The 24,047-nt window shown below is 46.6% G+C and overlaps 2 protein-coding genes and 1 long non-coding RNA gene across 7 annotated transcripts in view; 2 read left to right on the forward strand and 1 right to left on the reverse strand.

The window, feature by feature from the left end:
• SCNN1A (sodium channel epithelial 1 subunit alpha) overlaps positions 1-9,252 on the reverse strand; it is a 32,543-nt gene extending 23,291 nt beyond the window's left edge. The window contains exons 1-3 of one of the 4 annotated variants that reach the window (XM_081310987.1): positions 8,840-9,252; positions 4,387-4,465; positions 1,490-1,911 (exon numbers count right to left, since the gene is read on the reverse strand). In XM_081310987.1, the coding sequence (XP_081167113.1) occupies positions 1,490-1,905 (416 nt within the window). In that variant the 5' untranslated portion in view covers positions 1,906-1,911; positions 4,387-4,465; positions 8,840-9,252. Of the gene's footprint in view, positions 1-1,489; positions 1,912-4,386; positions 4,466-5,597; positions 7,255-8,839 lie in introns of those variants that run through there. The other 3 variants (XM_081310986.1, XM_081310988.1, XM_081310989.1) reach the window with 3 other exon arrangements.
• LOC308658401 lies at positions 1,917-7,426 on the forward strand. The gene is made up of 3 exons (XR_014024163.1): positions 1,917-2,513; positions 2,619-2,705; positions 7,374-7,426. It is a non-coding gene; the product is annotated as an uncharacterized lncRNA (long non-coding RNA).
• A 1,606-nt stretch (positions 9,253-10,858) lies between the features above and the next one.
• LTBR (lymphotoxin beta receptor) lies at positions 10,859-17,595 on the forward strand. Of its 2 annotated transcripts, none has more exons than XM_081310996.1 (10): positions 10,859-11,193; positions 11,323-11,419; positions 11,730-11,855; positions 11,931-12,083; positions 12,437-12,533; positions 12,687-12,784; positions 15,158-15,265; positions 15,564-15,637; positions 16,125-16,341; positions 16,706-17,595. In XM_081310996.1, exons 1-10 carry the CDS (start codon positions 11,098-11,100, stop codon positions 16,945-16,947), a joined length of 1,308 nt encoding a protein of 435 aa, XP_081167122.1. In that variant the 5' UTR covers positions 10,859-11,097; the 3' UTR covers positions 16,948-17,595. The 2 variants fall into 2 exon arrangements, with proteins under 2 accessions (XP_081167122.1, XP_081167123.1); XM_081310997.1 differs by having other exon boundaries at positions 10,861-11,193; positions 15,564-15,589; positions 16,706-17,593.
• The last annotated feature ends 6,452 nt before the right edge of the window (positions 17,596-24,047 follow it).

Here is a 24,047-nt window from a genome sequence, read left to right on the forward strand (position 1 = left end):
TATCTCTCTTTGCCTCAGTTTCCTCTTGTGCAAAACAGGGATAATAGTTCCTGCCTCCATAGGATTTTGTGAGAATGTCATGAGCTGGCTGTCAGCACTTAGCAGTGGCTGCTGCATACAGTAGCTTACTCAGCAAGTGGCCCCTGCCCTGGATATTATATGAAGAGAGTATTTTCTCTCCAGAACAGGACTTCCCAATCCTTATTAGTTCACAATGCACCTTAGGACACAACAGACTATATGAGGGGCCTCCACCCGCAACATGTAACCAATCCCAACCATCCATAACCACACACATTCCCAGTGGGTGTGCTCATACACTCATGTGCATACAAAGACTCATAAAAGATCTTGCACTCCTAGAAGGCAGACTGACTCATGATTTTCATTATACTTATCACAGTGTACTGCAGTTATTTGTTTATATTCCTACCTCTCCACCTTATTTTAGCTTTGTGTCCCCTCTACCTAGAGCTAAGTACCTCCAATCAAGGTTGTTGAGTTATTAATGAATCCATTTTCTCTGGGCCTAGCACTGTGGCTGGCTTTACGCAGGTGTTCTCAAGGTGTGGCAGGACTGAGTGAATACAAATAAAAGGTATATGTAAACAGCCCTGCCCTCCTCTCTTCTCCATGGTTACCACCCTCTCTAATTTCCAGACTAGAATTGGCAAAGAGCGCTGATGAAACCCAAAAATATCAAGGCACACACAAGCCTGTGAAGGTCAGGCACCTGAGCAGGGGCCTCCATATCTTAGCAGGATCTTTTGGGAACAGTTGACAAGGGGCAGCTCTCTATCCTACCCCATTCTTCTCTAGCTTCTCTAACCCCCACCCACAAGGCTTGCTTTAAGCCCTAACCTCCACCCACCCCACACACAATGCTTTCTCCACAACAAGGCTCCCCTTCCACACAAAGACTGACCTCACCCACCTCCAGGGCACCTGCATGGCCTAGCCTCACCTCACCTGGCCTCACTCTCCATTAGACTCTTTTTTGTGATGGTGGTGGTGGTGGTGGTTATTGCTAGGGATTGAACCCAGGGCTTTGCACATGTTAAGTACACACTCTACCACTGAGCTACACCCCAGCCCTACATCAGATCCTTCTGCAGAAGTGGCAGAGACCTTGTTCTAGAAGGTTGTCATCTTGCTCCAGGAAGCAGTGGAGCTGAGCTCAACCCTGCCCTTTTGGAAATTATCAGTATGTCCACCTCCTCAATTCCCCCTTTCAGGAAGAAGAGGGATGGGAATGGAGTGCCCTGCTGGTCCAGCATTCTTCTGTGGGGGAGGCTGGCTCCACTGGGCAGGAATGCCATTCCACCAAGTAGGGAGGGGGGACTCCCTATCTTGCCCAGAGGGGTTCAATCTGGGTACAAGAACATCAGCTCCTCCCCCTGGGCCTGTGGGTTCTGCCTGCCGGATGAGCACTTCTATGCCCTCTGACCACTCTTCCAGGTGTCAGGCAAGTGGCAGAAGACGGACTGACCTGTAGGGATTGAGAGTGCAGACCGTGACAGCAGGGAAGACGAGCTTGTCAGAGTTGAGGTTGATGTTGAGGCTGACAGGGTAGCTGAAGTACTCTTCAAACATCAGGGCAAACTGCCAGTACATCATGCCAAACGTACAGAGCCAGAGCACGGCCCAGAAGGCCGTCTTCATGCGGTTGTGCTTGGAGCACACCAGGCGGATGGCACCGTGGATGGTGGTATTGTTGCAGAAGAACTGGAAGAGCTCTCGGTAGGAACGGTGGAACTCGATCAGAGCCTCCTCCTCCTCTGTGGGCTGCTGGGGGACTTCAGGTTCGGGGCCCAGCCCCTGCTCCTCACGCTTGTCCCCCTTCATGAGCCCTTGGATGGGTGGGGGAGGGCAAGGGTCTTGCTCCTGGAGCTTGTCCCCCTTCATTGAGTCCTTAGGTGGGTTGGGGAGGTGATGGTAAGGGTCAGGCTGAGCTCAGGGCTTTGGGAGCCCTCCCTCATCAACAACTTGGGCCCAGAGTGAGGCTGGCTTGGGCCATGCCCACATAACACCCTGAGTCCACTTTCCCCCCTCTCCTCCCTCCTGCCCTCCTCCACCTCTCTGGGAGCCAGCTGACCTGCTAGAGTCCGGGCCAAGGAGCTGGCTCTGGGCTTCCCTGGAGTGGCCTCTCTGCTTCCCAGATAAGGCCACTTTTGCTTTCCGCGCTAACACCTTCCTTTCTTTCTCCACAGCAGGAGGCCTCTGTCTGCTGGTCAGTCGGCCTCTGGCCCTCTTCCTTTAGGACCGTGGCTTGGCTTCTGCCTCTCACCCCCTCTGCCTGCCTTCTGCTTCTCTTTGGGTCTCTCTCTCTCTCTCAGTTCTCCTCTTCCTTGCCAGACTCCTCTCCCTGTGCCAGGCTCTCTGATCCTGCCTCTCTTCCTCTTCCTCCTCAGCCTTTCCCTCTCTCCTCCTGGGCCCTCTCCTCCAGTGTCTGGCCCTGGCCTCCAGCTCTGTCCTGACTCCCTCTCTGCCCTGGGACTGCAGGGCTCCAGAAGGTCTGAGCTGCCTCCTTCTCCCTACTCCCAGGCGTGGCTGGGCTAGGACTGGTTCCTTTCCAGTTGAATCTGGCAGCCAAGCCTCTCCTCCCCCTCACCTGACAGGTGCAGCGGCCTGGCCTGGGAGCCCGCCTGCCTGCCTGTTGGCCAGGGATGGAAGGGACAGAAGCCTCATTAGCATCTCAATTAAAGGTGAGCAGGGTGGAGGGAGGAGCAGAGGAGGAGTTGGGGCTGAGAGCTCTCCAAAGAAGGAGGACTCCTGGGGGCTGGAGTGTGGGGACCTGAGAAGGTGGGAGGAGATGTGAGGAAGGGTCTGGGCTGGAGATTGATGGAGACTGGGCAGGGGAGAAGGGTAGGTAGATAAGCATTAGAAATCTTCAACAGGTAGAAGAATCCTGGACACAAAGCCAGGAGGGCAAAATAGGAAGGAGGATGAGCCACCAGGATGAGTGAGACTAGGGTGGGAAACCAGGAGAACAGGGAAGGCAGAAAGGGGAGACAGGAAGAGGAGGATGGACAGAGTGAAGGGCTGAGACAGAGGGATGAAGGAGGGGCCTTGGGACACAGAGGCAGAGGCGGAAAGTACAGAGGAGAGAGCCAATGGGAGTCTTTCTTCCAAGCAGGCAAGCAAGGGAGGGAGCCTCAAGAAGGCTTCCAGGAGGTAGGATCCCCCCTAGTGGGAGCACCTCCAAAGTCACCCACAGGATCAGCCTCATCCCTGGGTTCTAGTGAGAAAGAAGAGTCTCCACAAAAGTGGGAACAACTGCTGGCCCCTGCTGCCTCTCTCTCCTCCTCCATCCTCTTCCCTCCAGACTTGCCACCCCCCTGCTCAGCCTGGTCCTGGCCAGGGAGGGGCCCAGGTGAAGCTGGGGGATGGGTGGGGCCCTGGGACATTCTGTTCTTTTTTACACCATTGACTGCCAGGCCAAGAATGTGTAACGTTCCCTGGTTTGGTCACGGGGTTGCAGGAATGTGGGCACTGAGAGGTAGCCTAGGGGCCAAGCAGGGTACTGTGGGTAAAGACGGGGAGACTGGGAGCCCAGGGAAAGGCAGGGACAGAGAGCAAGAGGGCAAAAAGGGACGTGTCATTTCGGGTGTCTGGGAGGAAGAGGGTGCACATGGTCCAAGTCTACACTGCTGTGGAAGAGGGATAATTAGTTGGGGCTGTTTTTCTCCAAGACCTCTATTCGATTATAATGCAGCCTAATAGTAAAGATGGAAGCAGTGAGTGAGTGGAAAGGGAAGGGTCAGAGAATCTAGCCCCAAAAGAGGACCCAAGGAGACACAGGAGATCCATTCACATAGCTCAGGCCCTTTGCAAGTCAGATCTACCACCCTTGGGTCCTGCATCAGGCAGCCCGAACCGCAGGAGTGTGGTCACTGGCTCTTCCTGCCTCCCTCCCTCCAGCAGCAGGCCTAGGCATTCCAATGTGCTCCGACCTGCAAGCCCAGGCCTGCCTGAGCACTGATCTATGCTCATGGAAAGAAGCAGGCCTGCAAACAGGTAGTTGCAATATATAGTAAGATAAGGATATAGAGGCAGAGATAAGAACCAAGCACTCTGAGAGTCCAAGGGAGGCTCTCACTTCCAGGTGAGATTCCAGAGATGCTGGCCTCTCAACTGGATGGCAAAGAATGAGTTCACCAGGCAAAGAGAGAAGGAGGGTCCCCTGGCTCAGGGTACAACCTGACCTTGTGGCTGTCTTGTGATTTCTAAAAGTAAGAGCAGGTGTTAACCAGGATTCTAAACCTAATCTGGTGGTTTCCCTTGCCATCTCTTGTGAAACCTCCCCTAGGAAAAGGAAAGATTGGCTTTTTCTTCACTTTCCAGAAAAAGAACTGGCCCTCCACAAAGATAAGCTGGTTTTCTGACCTGATGTCACAAAACTGAACAGCATCAGAGTTATAAACAGAATTCAGAATTCTTCTCCTCCTTGAGGGCTCTTCTATACCTGGATTTGAAAGCCAGGAAAGGTCTGTTAAATTCCATGTAGAGACCATGATTTCATCAGTTCTTTGGGTACTGGACTGTCTCCTTGGGGCTGAGAAAAGCTCTCTCTGCACTGTCCCTGCCTCCCCGTGGAACCCAGACACCCCTAGATGAGTGAGGTCCGTAAATTAGGGTCCTACAAACAGATATGTGGCTCTCTAACTGTTTGATCTAGTAGGTGCTCAGAAGCACCCCCTGCCTTTTCTGTTTGCTAGCTGGTGTCTGAAATCCAGCCATTAATGACAAACAGTCTTCATCTCAAGGGCTGAGAACTGCAAGGTCTGATCTGGAGAGTGTGGTGATCCTGGCACATCCTGCCAAGATCCAGGAGCAGCTTAGAGCCCACAGCATTGTAGATCCGGAATGGGCCAGAGCAAGCTCGTTGTGAGAAAAACAGAAAGCTGAGACCTGTGCTTTTGTCAGGGCTCTATTTGAAATAATATCTTTTAAAAGTGTAGAAATAATACACAAATATATTTTGTCACAATCGTTTCCCAGCAATACACAAGTAAAAGGAATAATAACTGTTTTTATTGCTTCATTTCTTTTCCTTCCCTCAGCCCAAAAAAGACCCACTATAATTTGTATATATGTCACTATCAAATTTTTCCCCCAGTACTGGGATTGAACCCAGAGGCACTCTATCACAGTGCTACATCCTCAGCCCTTTTTATTTTTTAGTTTGAGACAGGATCTCACTAAATTGCCCCGGCTGGCCTTGAACTTGTGATCTTCCTGCCTCAGCCTCTTGAGTCACTGGGATTATAAGCATGTCCCATCATGCCCAGCCCTGTATCTTTTTGTGTGTCCTTATAGATTTATATGTATTTTCTTATATTAAATGTACAATTGTTTTCATGTGTGACCATGTTACAAATATTATTCTATGGCTTCCACTTTTGCTTTTAAACTGTGTGACTTTGGAACAGGCAATTTATCTCTCTGGGCCCCAGCATTCCCATTTGAAAAATGATAAGATAGGAAGAGGTGGGTAAGGCAGGCCAGATGGTTTCAGAGACCTTGCTAGCCAACCTGAATATGGCCCATTGCTCAAGTCATGAGAGACTGAGGCCCAGAGAAGCAAAGTGACTTACCTACAGTCACTCAGAAGTTGAAGTAGGGCCAGAATGAAAACCAAGCCTCCTCCCTGTGCAGCATCACCACCCTCAATTCTGCTTCCAAGCTCAACACTGCTTCCCTGACTTCCAGAAGTGTAGTCTTGGTTGGGGTTGTGTGGCTCCGTTGCCTAGCATGTGTGAGGCACTGGATTTGAACCTCAGCACCACATAAAAATAAATAAATAAAGGTTTAAAAAAAAACCACATGACAGAAGGGGAGTCTTATTGTATGGGAAGTCGGGGGTCTTACTGATCTTATCTAGGAAGCACCCACTTTCTAGGGCTCCTCTCAGCCTCTCCCAGAGTCCCAGCCCTGTCCAAACTTCAGCCACCTTCTAATTCTTGGTATGGCCATAAAATGTACAAAGGTTGCCTAGAAGCCAGGCGCGGTGGCACACACCTGTCATCCCAGTGGCTGGGGAGGCTTAGACAGGAGGATGGAGAGTTCAAATCAGCCTCAGCAATGGCAAGGTGCTAAGCAACTATGAGACCCTGTCTCTAAATAAAATACAAAATAGGGCTGGGGATGTCGCTCAGTGGTTGAGAGCCTCTGAGTTCAATCCCTGGTCCCCCCCACCAAAAAAAAAAACAAAATAAGGTTGCATGGAAAGAACTGAACTTTATCAGTAGGATAAAGATTATGAGTTGGAAGTTTTTCCTGCCTCTTATGCTCCAGGGACAGACAACGATAGAAGGAATCATTCTCCTCCACACTCTCAGGGAGAGCCTATCTCAGTACTTGCTGCTCTTTACTATGATTATGCTAGAGAAAGCCAGAGTGTGTGTGCATACTTACACATGTATGCATCATGTTGTGAGTTTTCTGAGGACAGGGACCTAGGTCTATCGGTCACTATTTGTTGATCCACTCTGCAGAGGACAGCAGAATTAGCCTCTTTTTGGTAAGGCCCAAGATTTATTTTTGACAGAGAGGCTTGTGCAAAAAATGAGAAAGAAGACCCCAAACATCTAACATCCTAATTTCCTCTGATAAATCATTTATTTGTGAATTATTAATTTACCTAAATTTCCCTCACTTTTTCCTTTGCAGCCTATATCCTTTCTAGAGTAAAAATTAGTTAATTAAATGCAACTATTTTTTATGTTGTTGTTACTGGGATTAAATCCAGGGGCTCTTTACCACTGAGCTATATCCCCAGCCTTTTTTTAAAATCTTAGTTTGAAACAAGGTCTCTCTAAGTTGCTGAGGCTAGCCTCGAACTTGCGATCCTCCTGCCTCAGCTTCCTACAGGGATTACAGGCATGTGCCACCAAATCTGGCTAAATACAACTCTTTAGTCTTACCACTTAGAACTAATTAGCTGCTTCACCCTGGGATACATACTGGGGAAAACAGCAATCCTTTTATCTTTATTTATGGGATATGAATCTAAAACGATGGACCAGAAAATCCCTCCCTTTCACTTTTAGTCTAGTCCAGATAGGGTCTGGAAAAAATGCTTAGAAGTTCACCATTAAAAATTTATTCCCTTGGTTAAGACAAGGCTTATCACCCTCCACACTACTGACATTTTGAGCCAGATAATTCTTTGTTGTGGAGGGATGGCCTGTGCATTATGGGATATTTAGCAGCATCTTGGCTTCTATGCCCTAGAAAATGGTAGTACCTCCAAAACAGTTGCAACCAAAAATGTCTGAAGATGTTGCCAAATGTCTTCTGGGGGGCAAATTCACCCAGTTGAGAACAACTGTAGAGAAAGTCAGCCCTCATCAGTTATATTCGTTTTTCAGTGTTTGCCAGACCCTATCCAAGGGCACCAGCAGTGTGGGACAGAAGAGAGAAAGAAAGAACATTTGAGGGCTGGGGATGTGGCTCAAGCGGTAGCGCGCTTGCCTGGCATGCGTGCGGCCCGGGGTTCGATCCTCAGCACCACATACCAACAAAGATGTTGTGTCCGCCAAGAACTAAGAAATAAATATTAAAAATTCTCTCTCTCTCTCTCTCTCTCTCTCTCCCCTCTCTCACTCTCTCTTTAAAAAAAAAAAAAAAAAGAAAGAACATTTGAAAGACTCTCTTTATACTGATCTCCTTTTGGAATTCTTCAAGGGCCTGTGGGAAGAAGGACCTCTCAGTAACCTGCTCTGAAGAAGGCCTGGGAGGAGACCCCACTGTCACTTGTGTTATTATTGCTATTGTTTTGTTTGGGGTACCAATGGATTGAATCCAGGGGGCAGTTAGCCATTGAGCCACATCCCCAGCCATTTTTATTTTTTTATTTTGGGACAGGGCTTCTCTAAATTGCTGAGGCTGGCTTTGATCTTACAATCCTGTCTCAACCTCCCGAGCCACTGAGATTACAGGCGTGTACCACCACATCACTTTCATATGTTCTAAGTGTGTATGGGACACTCAGTCTGGGTCTGGTGCTGCCCAATGGACCTCAGTAAAACTTCAAGGAAGCTGGCAAAGAACATGAAAGGAAAAAAGTAAAGATGGTACCCTGCCCACAAGAAATCATGGATTTTTTTGTCTTTGTGAGTCTCTGTCCTCCAAGGGTCGATTGGGTAGGCATAATAGCTATTTATTGATGTGTCTGTCATAGGCCAGGTAGGAAATATGAAACACTCTTCCAAATGGAAAAAAAATTAACAAGGAATTGGTATATGGGTAATGGAATAGCTGAGAAACCAAAAGAGACAGTAAGAAAGTAACAGAGCAGGAAGCAGCTTCCCTCCTTTAGGCTGGAAGACAGAAGGGTATCCCAGCATTAGAGACCAAAAAGCTCGCAAAGCTATTTAGCAGGAACTAAATAGTGGGGACTCCCCAGTAGGAAATGGGATTGTGGAAGGAGTGTAGAAAGATATATAACCAGCCACAAGTGATGCCAGAAAACAGAATGGGAGAGATGGCCTGGCGTCTTCTCTCCTCACCCACTTGTCATTTGCCAGTGCCTCCTATTGGCTGAACCTATGCAGAAGCCAGAGTAAAAGGAGTCTGGGAAATGTAGTTCCCAATACAGGGAAAGGGTGGAGAACAGATACCAAAGTGAATCAGCTGCTTACTGGCACAAGAAAAGAAGTCCAGTTCAGCCTGCGGAGGTTAAAAAGGATCTGAGAGAGTGGTTATCTGAGCCTGCAAAGGGCATGAAGCAACCTTTTGTAGTGCAAGAAATGTTCTAGAGGGATACACAGAATCTTTGAGGTTGAAAATTCACCAATTCGGGCTGGGGATGTGGCTCAAGCAGTAGCGCGCTCACCTGGCATGCGTGCAGCCCGGGTTCGATCCTCAGCACCACGTACAAACAAAGATGTTGTGTCTGCCGAAAACTAAAAAAATAAATAAATTTTTTAAAAAAGAAAAAAAAAAGACTTACATGAGCAAAAAGCCTGGAAATGTCAGTATCCTACTAAGGAATAATCAGCCTTTAAAAAAAAAAAAAAAGAAAAGAAAATTCACCAATTCATATTTCCTACCTGTATGTATAAGATTTGTGTACTTCATGCACTTCATTCATGTTTTACCTCAACTAAAAGAAAAGAGTCCCTTTCTTTTAGAGTAAAAGCCTGAAATATTTTCAAATGAAATGACATGATGTCTTGAATGTGCTTCATAATAATCAAGGGGGATTAACAGAGCATGTATGTTAGTGAGGGAAGGAGGCATACAAAGAAATAAAACTGACCGTGAGTTGAAGGGGTAATGAGGACATAGCAGGTCCCAATATTATTTTTTTCTCCCTTTGTTTATTATGTTATAAAATTTCCATAATAAAAAAAATTTTAAAAAGTGAAAAAAGGATTTAAAGCCACTAGATACCCATTCCTTTAGGCATTTAAGAGCTCAGGGTGAGCCCAATGCCCTAGATCTGGAAAGAGCTGCAGCCCTGAGCAGTGCCCACTGTCTAGATACTTCTTCCCTCTCCAGGAAGCAATGGCTCATTCATATCCACAGTTGCCAACAGCATGCAGGTGTTGGCCTGCAGGTGAGGAGAGAGCTCCTCACAGAGTCTAACACTCAGGCAGATCCCTTCAGTCTTTGTAACATCTCCTCCCCATACTCCTGCACCAACATTTCCTGTCTCCTCCACTAAGAGCCTGCATGGCCATCTACCAACCAGGGTAAAGATGAGTGCTGAACAGAGGTTGTCAGGGACAAGTACAGGTGACCTATCTCAAGGGAAAAATTAGCCCCCTCATCCCAAAGGAGACACCTCTGAGTTACAAGGAGGCAGTGTGGTTGCTGAAATGATCTGGGACCTGGAAATCAGGAGCTCTGGACCCTGGTCCAGTTCATGGACCGGTTAAGCAAGGTGCACGTTGTTCATTTATTCCATAAATCTGTATTGGGCACGTATGAGTCAGCGTATGCTAGACTCAAACATTTGGTTCCAGTCACTGCAGAGTCTACTAAGAAAGCAGGGTACAGAGACAGCTTTCCTAGGGAGGCGCAGCTGGTCTAGCAGATGCTTCCCAGAGCCAGAGTGTCTCCTCAAGCACAGACCGGAGTTAGCCAAGAGCACTGAAACTTGGAGACCCAATAGGCTGGCGGCAACACTGCAAACAGCCCTGGGGGAGGGTTAATAGGTTGAAAGAAGATGATGGAAAGAAAGGGGGCAGGCACCAGGCTAAATAACCTTGGAATCTGGGTCTCCCGTACCTGGCACCCTGAGCCTCAGTCTCCTCCTGAAGGTGAGGGGGCTGCACTTGGGTGAGGAAGCTGGGACTAGGCTTCCCAGCAGCATGCCCAGCTGTGCCCACTCATCAGGAACTCGGTCTGCACATCCTCTCCACTCTCTCTGGGCTCAGGACCAGCTGCACTCTCTCAAGTCGCCTAGTGGGTTGGGTCAGCAGGGTGGAGACCCATCTGACTTGCTATCCCTTCTAGTTTGTCTTAAAGAGTCACAGAGCAGGGCAGGCACGCAGGCCTCTGCCAAGAGGGAATTCTGGGTTCCAGACAGCTACATTCTGCTGGTTGCTCAATGCACTCGGTCGGTCCCTGGAACCTCCATTTTTCAGATCTGGCACCCATCTATCTGTACACTCCTCTGGTTCCAGACTCTTGGAGGCCTGCCTGAGGGCTGTCCACTGTCTGTTGCCCCTTTCCCACCAGCTGGGGCCTCCTGTTCTGGCAACCCTTCTCTCCTGGTCAGGCTTCCGAAGAAGGGAGGAGGCCGGGTTCCGGGCCTGCTGTCCTCACGTGCTTTCCCGGCCACCCCCTCCCGCCCTGCGTCTAGGCAGCCAAGCCTGTTCCTCTTCCCCCATTGCGATTGCGACAGGCCGGTCTTAGCTCCCAGCGCTCCCTGTCCCCGCCCCCGCGGCCGGCGAGCTCCACTCCCACTTCCTGAGCCTGGCCGCTGGAGCCCTGGAGGCCAGGCCCGGCCGCTCCCGGCCCCGGGGGGCACGTCGGCCCAGCCGCTGGGCTTGGGAAGCAGCCGCCATCGCCGCTTTGGACGTATAGGCTTCCCACCTTCCTCCCAGGCCTCCACACGCCTGGTCGACGGGTCCAGTGGCCGCCATGCGCCTGCCCTGGGCGGTCTTTCCCTGCGGCCTGGCCTGGGGGTCACTCCTGCTGGGCCTCTGCGGGCTCCTAGTGACATCCCAGCCCCAGCTGGTGAGGGAGGGGCCCAGTGGCTGGTGATGGTAGGGAAGAGGGTGTGAGCAGCCTGCTCTCCAGTCCCTCTGCCCTCCCAAGCTGACCCCTGACTCAATTCTTCTCCCTCACCTCCTTGTCCCCTTGAAGGAGCCCCCATACAGATCGAAGAACCAAACCTGCGGGGACCAGGAAAAGGAGTACTACGAGCCCAAGCATCAGCTCTGCTGCTCCCGCTGCCCCCCAGGTGAGAGGCGGTGGTCCCAGGAAGCCTGGGGCATGGAGGTGGGTTAGAGGAAAGGTGGACATTGTCCACAGTGAGTGTCCATAGTGACAGTGAGAAACATCGCCCGTTTCATATGCAGGCACTGAGATTTGCCCTCTTCAGTGGGCCTCTTAGTCCTTTTCCTCACTGAAAAGTAGCTGGACAGCCATGTAGGATGCAGGGGGCAAGGAGACTGAGGATAGGCTTGGAGTCACCAAGCAAGCAAGCAACAGAGGTGACGGTGGAATGCCGGCTGTCCTGACGCCCTGTTGCTGCCCCACTCATATCCTAGGCACCTATGTCACAGCTGAATGCAACCACAGCCAGAACACACTTTGTGCCATGTGTGCTGAAAACTCCTACAATGAGCACTGGAACCACCTCACCATCTGCCAGATGTGCCGTCCCTGTGACCCAGGTGAGTGGAGATGTGCTCCGGGTTGGGACTTCCTGGAGCATAACCCTTCTCTGAGCTTTCCCATCTCCCCACCAGTGCTGGGCTTCAAGGAGGTTGCACCTTGCACCAGCCATCGCAAAACTGAGTGCCGCTGCCAGCCAGGAATGTTCTGTGCCCAACGAGCCCCTGAGTGTGTGTTTTGTGATCTACTTTCAGAGTGCCCGCCCGGCACTGAAGTCGAGCTTAAAGGTCAGAGGTCACTGAGGGCAGATAACGAAAGGAGGCTGAGTGTTGAGCTCGAGTGAGGGCAGGGAGCATGGAACTGTGCCATGGCCAATGCCAGGTGGTCTCTTGGACATAAAATGCTTCTTCTCATTCCATGCAAAAGAATCACAGAAGGGGTTTGCAGGGAAATGGAATTGGGATGGGTGCTGGAGCACAGGGGGCTCCTCTCAGCATTGAGGAAGCATGGGCAAAATGGCAGGCAGCAGAGCAGAGCTGGGGAAGGTGAGAGCTACAACACAGGGTGGTTGGCAAACAGGAGACCCTTTATAGGGTCCTTTTGCCCATTCACCTGTGCTGCCCTTCCTTTCTCTTGCCAGATGAAATGAGGGAGGATGACAACAACTGTATTCCCTGTAAGGCAGGACACTTCCAGAACACTTCCTCTCGCTACGCCCACTGCCAACCCCACACCAGGTGAGTGCCCCTGCCTATGCCTTTCTACCCTCAAAGAAGCCCAGCCGCTCCCATCCTTGATTCCATGCGCTCAGCTGGCCACTTCCACCCCGTATCCCTTGAGTTAGGCACTGAAGACAGGAGCAGGAGATCACAATCCTCTTTCTTCTGCAGGTGTGAGGACCAAGGCCTTGTGGAAGAAGCTCCAGGCACCCCCGAATCTGACACAATCTGCATAAAACCACCAGAGCCACTGCCTCCTGAGATGCCAGGTGAGGGGTGAGGACTGAGGGACACAAGGTGGGGTCAGGACACTTTTTTTTCCCACATTTTTTTATTGATGTAGTATAGTTTTACATAATGATGGGATTTGTTGTTACCTGTTTGTACATACACACACTATAACAATATAATTTGTGCAATATCACTTCCCCCTCCCTCCCTGCCTTCATTCCCTACTCCCTTTCCTCTATGGACCTCCCTTTGATTTTCACGAGATCCCTCCCCCACCACCACCTTTCTTTTCCTTTTTCCTCTCTAGCTTCCACATATGAAAGAAAAATATGACCCCTGACTTTTTGCATTTAGCTTACTTCACTTAACTTAATGATGTCTAGTTGCATACGTTTTCCTGCAAATAACAATTTCATTTTTCTTTTTCTGAATAAAACTCCACTGTGTGTGTATATATCACATTTTCTTTTTTTATTTTTTATTGGTTGTTCAAAACATTACAAAGCTCATGATATATCATCTTTCATACATTTGACTCAATTGGGTTATGAACTCCCATTTTTACCCCAAATACAAATTACAGAATCACATCGGTTACACACTCACGTTTTTACATAATGGCATATTAGTGACTGTTGTATTCTGCTACCTTTCCTATCCCCTACTATCCCCACTCCTCTCCCCTCCCATCTTCCCTCTCTACCTCATCTGCTGTTGTTCAATTCTCTCCCTTGTTTCCCCCCCCTTTCCCCTCACAACCTCTTATATGTAATTTTGTATCACATTTTCTTTATCCATTCATCCGTTGATGGGCACCTAAGCTGGTTCCATTGTTTGGCTACAGTGAATTGTGCTGCTAAAAACAAGGGTATGCATGTATCACTGTAGTAGGATGACTTTAATTCTTCAGAGTAAATATAAAGTAGTGGAATAGCTGGGTCAGTATGGTGGCTCCATGCCTAGTCTTTTGAGGAACCTCCACACTGATTTCCAAGTGGATTTATTAATTCACAATCCCACCAACAATGTAAAAGTGTTCCTTTTTCTCCACATCCTCTCCAGAATTTATTATTATTTGTATTTTTGAGGACTGCCATTCTGACCGGTACACACACACTTTTAAAGTTATATATAATAAGATGCCAAGAAATACTCCTACACTGAGATATAATTATAACTGACATATAGCTTCCATTTATTGAGAACTATGTCAGGCAATCTAAACACTTTCCATTCACTATCTCATTTAATCCTACAAAGTAGATTCTATTATTATCCTCACTGACAGAATGAAGAAATGGAAGCTCAAAGAAGTTAAGTGACTTACCCAAGATCACTCAGGTGGTAACTGGAATTATTAAGATCTGTACTTAGGTCTTTCTTACTCTAAATTCCGTGCTATCATGTATGCACACCATGGAAAATTAGAAAATTCAGATAAAATTCAGCAAAACTAAAGCAAAACAAACTTACTCACAGAGCCATTGCTTATCATATTCACTCTTATTATTTTGATACATATTTTCCCAGACATTTTCTTGTGCATATGTATACATATAAATTTTTAACTAAAATGGAGTGATTTTAATATTTTATAACCTAATTATTCTTTTCTTTCCTTTTCTTTTCCTTTTTTGGTACTGGGGATTGAACCCCAGAGACCTTACTCATGCTAAGCACAGCTCTCACACTAAGCTATACCCCAACCCCTGTAACCTGATTTTTCACTCAACAGTATATCCTAAATATCTTTCTATGTCCTCTCAGGATTTTTAATTATGTATCAAATACAACTGACATGTTAGAGCTAGAAATGACTAGAGAGTATATAAGCTAACCTGCTTATTTTGTGTATGAAAATTTGATATTTAAATAAATGATATGACTTAAAATCACACCACGGGGAAGAAACCCAGGTGTAACATATACAGCAGCAATCCCAGCTCCTCTGCAGTGGTCTGTATGTAAGATGGCCAAGTCCACAGAAATGTGGCTCTACCCTGTGTCCTGAATGTCTTTACAACCCCAAGACTAACCCTCCCCTACTGATTCCCACCCACCACTTCCAGCCCTTTGAAAACCAGCTGCCCAAGCTCCCATCTCTCACCCACAAGGCAGCCCCATTGGTGGTCTCTGAGCAAGAGGCATGTACACTACCTAAGCATATCTCTTCACAACAGGGTCTCTGTGGCTGTCAAGAGGTCCTCCCCAAGCCCAGCTTAGTTCCCTTCTCCACAACCCAAGGGAAATGGCTCTAATTCTACATTATGACCAGAGCAGAAAAGTTGCTCCCCCTTTTCTCTGTCTGAGTTGCCAGAGAACAGGAAGCCTCCTCCTTGGCTTCCTCCCCCTCTGCCCTTCCGGCCATCATCACACACGCACACCACCCGCCCCATCTGTTGTCCTGGCAGGAACCATGCTGGTGCTGGCCATCCTGCTGCCATTGGTCTCCTTTCTGCTCCTCACCACTGTCCTCGCCTGCACCTGGAAGAGCCATCCCTCTCTCTGCAGGAAACTGGGTAGGAAGGAGATGCCCTCAGCTCCCACATGGATGGTTAGGAGTCGGGAGGGACATTCAACTTCCCCAGTGCAAACTCTTCTACCTCCTCCCACCCCCTCAAAGCTCTTAATGCCTGTCCCCCAAAATAAATGTCATTCTCTCCACCTAAGCCCTCATTCTGAGGCAGGGGACAGAGTAATAACAGCCTGTTCTTTCTGGGATCCCAGGATGGGCAGTAACACAGGAGGATGGGGTGTGGCGGGGGGGGGAAAGGCTAGGGGCTGGAGGCCTTTCACCCATTTCATTTTGCATTGCAGGATCCCTGCTCAAGACGCATCCAGAGGTAATGGGGGAGGCTGAGAAGACAGCAAGAAGGGGCGGAGGTGATGAGGTACAGCGGGGAGCAGACCAGAAAAACTCTTCAGGCTTCAACATTCATTCATTCAACTAATAGTTTATTAAGCCATGTACCAGGCACTGTGCTAGGAAATGGGGGTACAGCAGTAAGCAAAGGAAAGCACCCCCCTAGAGTTTACATGCTGGGGAATAAGAATTATAAATCTAGTATCAGGTTAATATAATACTAAATGAAGCATGGAAGGGGGACAATGGCAAAGGATGAGGTATGTTATTTTAAACAGAGTGGGCAGGGAAGGTAGCTCCTATTTGTGCAGAGAAGAAATGAGGGAGCCCGCCAGAGAGGTGTCTTGGGGAAAGTGCTCGAGGAAGTGGGGGGAGCATCAAGCGCAAAGGCCCTGAGGAAAGGGGCATGGTGAGGAGCAGAAACTGGTAGTGAATTGCCAAAGCATGGCATAGGATATAAAAGATGGGGATCTCTGTCATTCATCATTGGTTGATTCTCTGTCTCTCTTCCATAGGGGGAGGAATCTCCTTCGTGTCCTCCTCCGAAAGCCAACCCACATTTCCCTGACCTGGTAGAGCCACTTCTGCCCAACCCTGGAGACTTGTCCCCAGCCCCTGGTGGGCCCCCACCAACTCCAGCTTTGGAGGAAGTGGTGCTACAACAGCAGAGCCCTCTGATCCAGACCAGGGAGTTGGAAGCTGAGTCTGGGGAGCAAGGCCACGTGGCCCATGGTGAGTGAGCCTGGGCAGGCCAGCAGGGAGAAGGGAGTGTGGAGAGGAAGGGATGTTAAAGAAGCAAAAGGAGGGATGGTAGCACGGAGGGGAAATATGGCCAGATGAAACAAAAAGACCAAAGCAGAGTCAAGACAGAGTTCCTGACAACCAGCCAGAGTGTCACAACTAGAGAGAGGAAGAGCGAAAAAAATCAGAAACAGAGATATACCTAGAGCTCAAGAAGCCAGTAGCAAATGGGAGAGGGGACAGGGAGGGAAGAGTGGGAGACTGGAAGATTTCAGGGAGCAGCAGTCTGCTCCATTATGGGGCATTCCTTCACCAGGCTCCCTTGACGTCTCTCATTCCACTTCCCTTCCCCCAGGTGCCAATGGTATTCATGTCACCGGTGGCTCTGTGACTGTCACTGGCAACATCTACATCTATAATGGTCCAGTACTGGGGGGAACACGGGGTCCTGGAGACCCCACAGCTCCCCCTGAGCCTCCATACCCCATTCCTGAAGAGGGTGCCCCTGTATCTTCTGAGCTCTCTACACCCTACCAAGAAGATGGGAAAGCTTGGCATCTGGCTGAGTCAGAGACAATGGGGTGCCATGCCCTCTAACAGGGGCCCAAGGAGCTAGTTGGTCACCCATGTCAGACGGTGTCTGAGAAACACAAGGAAAAGAGAGGCCCAAGAGCACCTTCTCCTCGGAGGCTGCCTACCCACACAGAACTCACATGGAGCCTGTGCAGGGCTCTGAGAGGCAGAGCTTTAAAGGACCGGGCCTCAGACACCTCTTGGAGAGCAGGGTCACGTACTCGCTGGGTCCAGTGCCCACTACAGGACTCTCACCACTGCCTGAGCAAGCCCAAGACCTTATTGCAGACCCACCTGCCCACTGGGGCTGCAGCAGCTCAGCCTCAGGCACGGACAGGGCATATGACGCTAAACTTCTGCCCACCGTGGCACTCTGCACCCAAAGCATGGCACACAGGGAAGCCAGTCACATGTTCACTTGCAAGGACATCCTGGGACCTCTAAAGGATTTGTGGTGCTTATTCCCGAGTTTCAGAGGCCCTTTGAGGGCCCATACTTCATGTGAACTGAGATGGACCCTGAATGAAGATGAAGTTATGTGGAGGACCACCCCTCCTCTCACCTCCTGGAGGAGAGGAAAGCAAGACAATGAAAACTGGGGTTTGGGAAGGGTTACTAGGTATGGGGGAGAGTTTGGGAAGGGGGAAAAAATGGCAAGTATATTTATGAATTTAACCACATGCAAATAAAGAGGAGATTGAGATTCAAATAATTTATTTTCTTGGGATTTTTGGAGGGTGGTACCAGGAATTGAACTCAGGGGCACTCAACCACTGAGCCACATTCCTAACCCTATTTTGAATTTTATTAGAGACAAGGTCCACTGAGTTGCTTAGTGCCTCGCTAAATTCCTGAGGCTGCCTTTGAACTTTCGATCCTTCTGCCTCAGCCTCCCAAACTGCTGGGATTATAGGCCTGCGCTACCACACCTGGCTAGCTTCTTGGGATTTAAATAGAAACCCTAATCCATCAGGGCAATATCAAAGGCAAAGGTCAAGATATTAAAATATAATTAACCCCACAAAGGTATTTCTGTGAGAAACCCACATATGTAATTCAGATAATAAGGTAATAACACAACTTTGGCCAGAAATTGCCAACATGTCAGGCAGGATTCTAAATATTTTATTAATTAATTTATTTAATCCTCACAACTCCACAAGGTAGATATTACTCCTGTTTAACAAATGAGGAAACTGAGACACAGTTTTTAAAAAATTAAAAGATCTCATTTCTTTATCTCTTACAAAGATAAAGCACCTAAGAATGAACTTAATAAGAAATGCTAACTTTCTAGGGAGAATGGGTACTAGAGATTTAACCCAGGGGTGCTCTACCACTGAGCTACGTCCCCAGCTTCCCCCCCTTTTTTTTTTTTGAGACAGGATATCCCTAAATTGCTGAGGCTGGCCTTGAACTTGCAATCCTCCTGCCTCAGCCTCCCAAGTCACTGGGATTATAGGCATGTGCCACCACACCTGGCCTGCCTGATTTTAAAGACAATAAATTTAGCCAAAAATGGCAAAGCCAGGTTGTGTACTCAATCTGGCTCTAAAGGCCTCTTGGGTGTTAAAAACTTAATATCACACCCTTCCAGAATTTGATTGTTTTCATTTTTATGTTGTAGGGGATGGAACCCATTTGCACATGCTAGGCAAGTACTCTGCCACTGAGCTACATCCCCCAGGCCCCAGAATTTCTTTAAATGGTAGAAGGGGCTGGCTTCTCACTGGGATCTCTCTGTGTTCCACAGACTGTAAGCCTCAATCAACTCCCAAATGTCTAGCCCCTGCACAAAGTGAACAGTGTTTTCTAGAGCCGGGTGAAGGGAAGGATGTACACATGAAACAGAATGCAAAAGGCTAAGTTCAGAGTCTATTGATGAATAGAAATATGGCTGGCCTCCTTTTAGCTCAAGAGCACTCATGATTTTTTGTTTGTTTCTTTTTGTTTTATCCCAAAAAAAAAAACGTTAAGACTTCTCTAATGTTCTTATTAGCAAATATTTGCCCTCCTCCCCCAAATTATCTTCCATTCTGCCAGCTATAGGCAATCCTAGCTTGAAAGATTGCTAGGGGAGCTGCTGCCAGCTGACTGCTCCTTCCATAAAAGGCCACTGTCATAGATCCAGAGTTAGGAATTCTGTTACTGGCGTTCATCAAGAGAGTGTGGCAGCAAAACACATACCCCAGGAATCATCTGGGCCAACTGAATGAATGGGTTATTTAAGGTTGTCTGTGAAAGTATTAGGTACACCTACCTTCTGCAGGAAGAAAATAATGACAAGTTGTATCTTTACAAAGATATATCTTCCTCCTCCTTCTATATAAAAGAGCCGAATGACATGAGTCCTTAATTGTTCCAGTATGCTTAGAGTTTAAAAAAAAAAAAAACTTTTTATACATCTTTTTCAACAAAATAAAAGCAGAAAAAAATGTTTAAAGAAATGGTGCTGAGGCAAAGCCCTGTGACACCATTCAAATTTAGGATCATAGCTCTTATACTATATTAGAACCAAACAGACTCCTATCGGCATCTGCATTGAGGCTGCATTAAAATTATAGATTAATTAGAGAGAATAAACATCTTCCTGTCAAGAACACAGTGTACCTTTCTATTTGTGTCCCTGCGGTACCACCCCAATGTTTTCTTAGTACAGATCTTAGCATTTCTTATTAAGTTCATTCCTAGGTGCTTTATCTTTATAAGAGATAAAGAAATGAGATCTTTTAATTTTTTAAAACCTAGCTACTACCAAATGAATTCTCTCATCATACATAATAGTTTTTAATTAATTCTCTCAGGTTATCACCTATAAGTAATGTGAAATTATGTCTGCTGTCCAATTTTTATATTCTTTTTTTTTTTTTTTTTGCATTGGGGATTGAACCTAGGGGCACTTTACCAGTAAACTACATCCCCAGACCATATATATATATATATATCCTTTTTTTTTTAGTGTCCACGAACCTCTATTTTTTTGTATGCAGTGCTGAGAACCAAACCCTGTGCCTCACACATGCTAGGCAAGCGCTGTACCACTGAGCCACAACCCCAGCCCACATCCCCAGACCTTTCTAAAAATATTTTAAAATTTTGATACAGGGTCTCACTAAGTTGCTTAGGGCCCAAGTAGCTGAGGCTGTTCTCCAATTTGTGATCCTCCTGCTTCAACCTCCTGAGTCACTGGGATTACAGGCATGTGCCACTGCGCCTAGCACCTGTTTTTTAATCTTGTCTAAATGCATTGCTTAGAACCTCCAGAATAATGTTAAACAGTAATAAACACCTCCATCTTATTCCCGATTTTAACAGCAATTTCTTGTTAAGCAGGAGTTGAAACAGTGTTGGTTTTGCTATACTAAAGAAGTATCCATATCTTACTATTACACAACAATCCAACGCATAACAAATAAGGACTGGGACCAGACAGATCAGGTGGAAGCTACTGAAACAAAGAGACGAGAAAAATTGTCGGATTGGGGATATACCTTGGAAATACAGTTACCAGGATGTGCTGATGGGCTTGTATTCTAGCTTATATTTTGAGGCTTGCCTATTATTTTGTTAAATTATTCTGAGCCTCACTTTGAAAATTAACATTTGGAAAAATACTGAATGAGCATTTGCTATATACCAGGCATTTTAAGATAAAACAGCAACAAGGCAGACTTGATTCATAAAGATTATTCATAAAAGATCTCATTTCTTTATGAGATCTCATTTTTTTCACAGCCTCGTGGAGCCTGTGACATGATTATAGTGAGATGAGTGCTACAAAAGAGAAACACTGACACATTATCAGGCACCTAATCTGGACTTAGAGATCAGGAAACGCCTCCCAGAGGAAATTCAAAATGCAGCCCAAAGAAAAATGAATGGTTGGGTGGGTGGGTCCTGGTGGAATGGATGATATGTGCAAAGGCCCTGTGATAGGAAAAATAATTTGCCTGAAGTTTGGGAATAGAATGAGAATGGAGAAGTAGGCTGGAAGCAGGTTACTCAGACTCCTAAACTATAATAGAAATTAGGAAACACTACATTGTTTTTTTTTAATATAGTAAAATTTATAATGTATGCTAATCTTAAATTTACAGCCTGAAGAATTGTTACATATGTAGATATTTATATGTTACCCCAGATACACAATTTCTGGAAGATGATTTCATGCCCCTTCTCACTCAGTAATACTTATCCCTGGAGTTGAGTTTATATTCTGGGAGATATGTGAGATATAGAATATCTCTCAGAGATATACAATTTCATGGGGGTGGTGCTGGGGACAGAACTCAGGTTCTTTTTTTTTTAAGATTGTTTTTTTTTTAATATTTATTTTTTTTAGTTTTTCGGCAGACACATCTTTGTATGTGGTGCTGAGGATCGAACCCGGGCTGCACGCATGCCAGGCGAACGCGCTAGGGCTTGAGCCATATCCCCAGCCCCCAGAACTCAGGTTCTAACACATGCTAGGCAAGTGCTTTGCCACTGAGCTACCAGCCCTAGATGTTTTACTTTTTAAGTTTATGAGCCTTGAAAGGCTTAGTGGTACACATCCATAATTTCAAGGTCTCACACATGCTTGGCTAGGGTTCTACCATTAACTATATACCTTGAGCTCAAACTACCGCTTCTGTACTCAGCAAAACTAGCCTTTTGGGGAGGCAAGGCAGAAGCAGGCCAGTTTAAGGCCAGGTAGACAACATAAGGAGACCCTGTTTCAAAATATAATAAAATTTGAAAAAGTTTATGAGCCTTTGTTTGTATTTGTATGTATTTGAGAAGAATATGTATTATGTTGTTGTTGGATGGAATGTTCTATAAATGTCTGCCGCAGTCTTGGCTGGGCACAGAATCACGAGCCACCACACAGCTTTGTAGATTCAAACAGCAATCTTTATTCCCGAACTCACACCGGCCTCTACACACGTTCTGGGGCAATCCCAGTTCTGCTGCCGCCCAATTCACCTACTCCACGAGGCTTTCTTCCCAAAATACTCTCTGAATCTCTCGAGAACTCAAAGGGAGCTCAGGCAGCAGGAACGCCCTATTTCCAGCAGCAATAATCCTCAACATCGAACTTCCCTAAAACCCAAGGTCTTAAACTGGGAACGCCCTTAACCCAAGGAGCGGGATACTTCCTCAAACTGCAGGATACACCCTAATCCTGGATCCACCCTGGTCATTGAGCAGGGTCACCTTTCTCAAACACACATGCAAGGTCACAGCAAATTTCCAAGGCAAGTCCATTTAACATGGGGTACGCTGGCAAGGAAATATCGATGCGTCATTCCTACTTGGCAATGGCCCTCAGCATCTCCCCTCTTCTGATTAATTAAACAACAAGCAATGTGGCTTAAGGACCGTGCCTGGTAGGTTGTCCAATTCAACATATGGTTCTTACCCGTCAAGGGAGAACTGACATTTAGGCGTCAGCTTCCTGTCTTAGGTTGAATCCACTGCAATCAGATCAACCCGTCACTGACTACCGGTCCAGCATTCAGCCATGCTTGTGGATAGGCCTATGCACCAGTGGGGGGGTGAGGTTCTTTGCCTCACCTCTGTTGGCCCCCAAATTTTAGACCATCACTAGTAGAAGGGAGGAGGATACAGAAATGCCACGACACCAAGCCAATTGACGGCTCCTTTGGAAAAATTGCGTCACTGGTGACACCATCAGCAAAGATATGCCAGCAGTACCACAATTCGTTGCACCAGACGATAGTTCACAATGCATACAACTGATGTATAGTCCACGCAAGTTCTGCAGGCAGTTCAAAATGGAAGAGTCTATCAATATGTCCATTTCTTCCCAAAGTAAATCGAGTCCTTGATTGAGCATTACTTGTTGAGTTATATTCATTGATGCATCAGTTTATGCAGTTTACTGTGATAGCTATCATAGAAGCTGTAGTTTGGTTTTATCTCAGTCTTCACCGGCACTGGGATGGAGATGGGAATTCTGGCAATGATGCTAAAGAGACATTATCCTGAACAGAATTATTAAATATAATGAAAAGGAAAGGTGAAAGTAAACAAACAGATCTGTTAACCACCTTTAAAAACAATCCTTAACAGCTGTTTACCTAATTTAAATTAAACCATTTAAACCACGTGAATAAAAAAAAAAAATTCGATCCATTTTTTCATGAGCGCTCCTCATATATGAAATATGGACATACACACATACAGACATACAACACAAAACAGTGCACACATAACATACAACACATAAGACAATAAAGGCCTTGTAGTTTTACCTAGGTGAAATCTCCATTGCAATGTTTAAAAACTCTAGTCAAAAAATAAAACACAGTCAAAAAATAAAACTGATCAGAAAAACATTAACCTAGGTTTGTATGAGCTCAAAAATAAAATAGAACTTTATGATGTGGGAAAAATGCAATAATAAAATAGATATTGAAAAAAGCACCATGGTTAATCACTGTCGCAGATGTAAGAATAGCCAAGCTGGAGCTCTGGATATCAGCTGTTATGGATTTGAGTCAAATCATCTTCTTTTTCTGTAGAAATTGCTTTAGTTAATCTCTCTGGAATCCAAATCGGCTGCTGTTCTCCCTGTGGAAACACACAAACGGAACCCCGACTCCAGACAATAACTGGATCAGGGCCTTTCCATTGTCCTGTTAGAATATCTTTCCAAAGTACCTTAGGCTTATGTACATTTTTCGGGTACATATGTCTTTCCGCAGCACTAAGTCCTGATGAATCCAAATTTAGAAAGTTTAGAGTAAAAAGGGTTATTTTAAGTTTATCTTTGGGGGATATATACCCCTTCCCAATTCCCTCTTTTTGCTTTAATAGGTATGTTTTAATAGTTTGATGAGCTCTTTCAACTATGCCTTGTCCCTGTGGATTGTATGGGATTCCTGTTATATGAGTAATACCAAATGATGAGCAAAATTGTTTAAAAGAGGCAGAAGTATAACCAGGACCGTTATCAGTTTTTAACTGTTTAGGAACACCCACAGTGGCAAAATTTTGTAAGCAATGAGCTATAACATCTTTAGTTTTTTCTCCGGCATGAAGGGAGCCCATCAAAAATCCAGAAGAAGTATCAACTGTAACATGTAAATATTTTAATTTTCCAAATTCTGGCAAGTGTG

The sequence above is a fragment of the Spermophilus citellus genome, assembly GCF_964194105.1.
Source record: "Spermophilus citellus genome assembly, chromosome: 10".
Taxonomy (NCBI): Eukaryota; Metazoa; Chordata; class Mammalia; order Rodentia; family Sciuridae; genus Spermophilus; species Spermophilus citellus.

Coding starts and splice junctions, on each gene's coding strand:
- LTBR (XM_081310996.1), top strand. CDS start 11,098: ATGCGCCTGCCCTGGGCGGTCTTTCCCTGCGGCCTGGCCTGGGGGTCA. Junction 11,420..11,729: donor CTGCTCCCGCTGCCCCCCAG/GTGAGAGGCGGT, acceptor CTCATATCCTAG/GCACCTATGTCACAGCTGAA. Junction 15,266..15,563: donor CTCTCTCTGCAGGAAACTGG/GTAGGAAGGAGA, acceptor TTTGCATTGCAG/GATCCCTGCTCAAGACGCAT.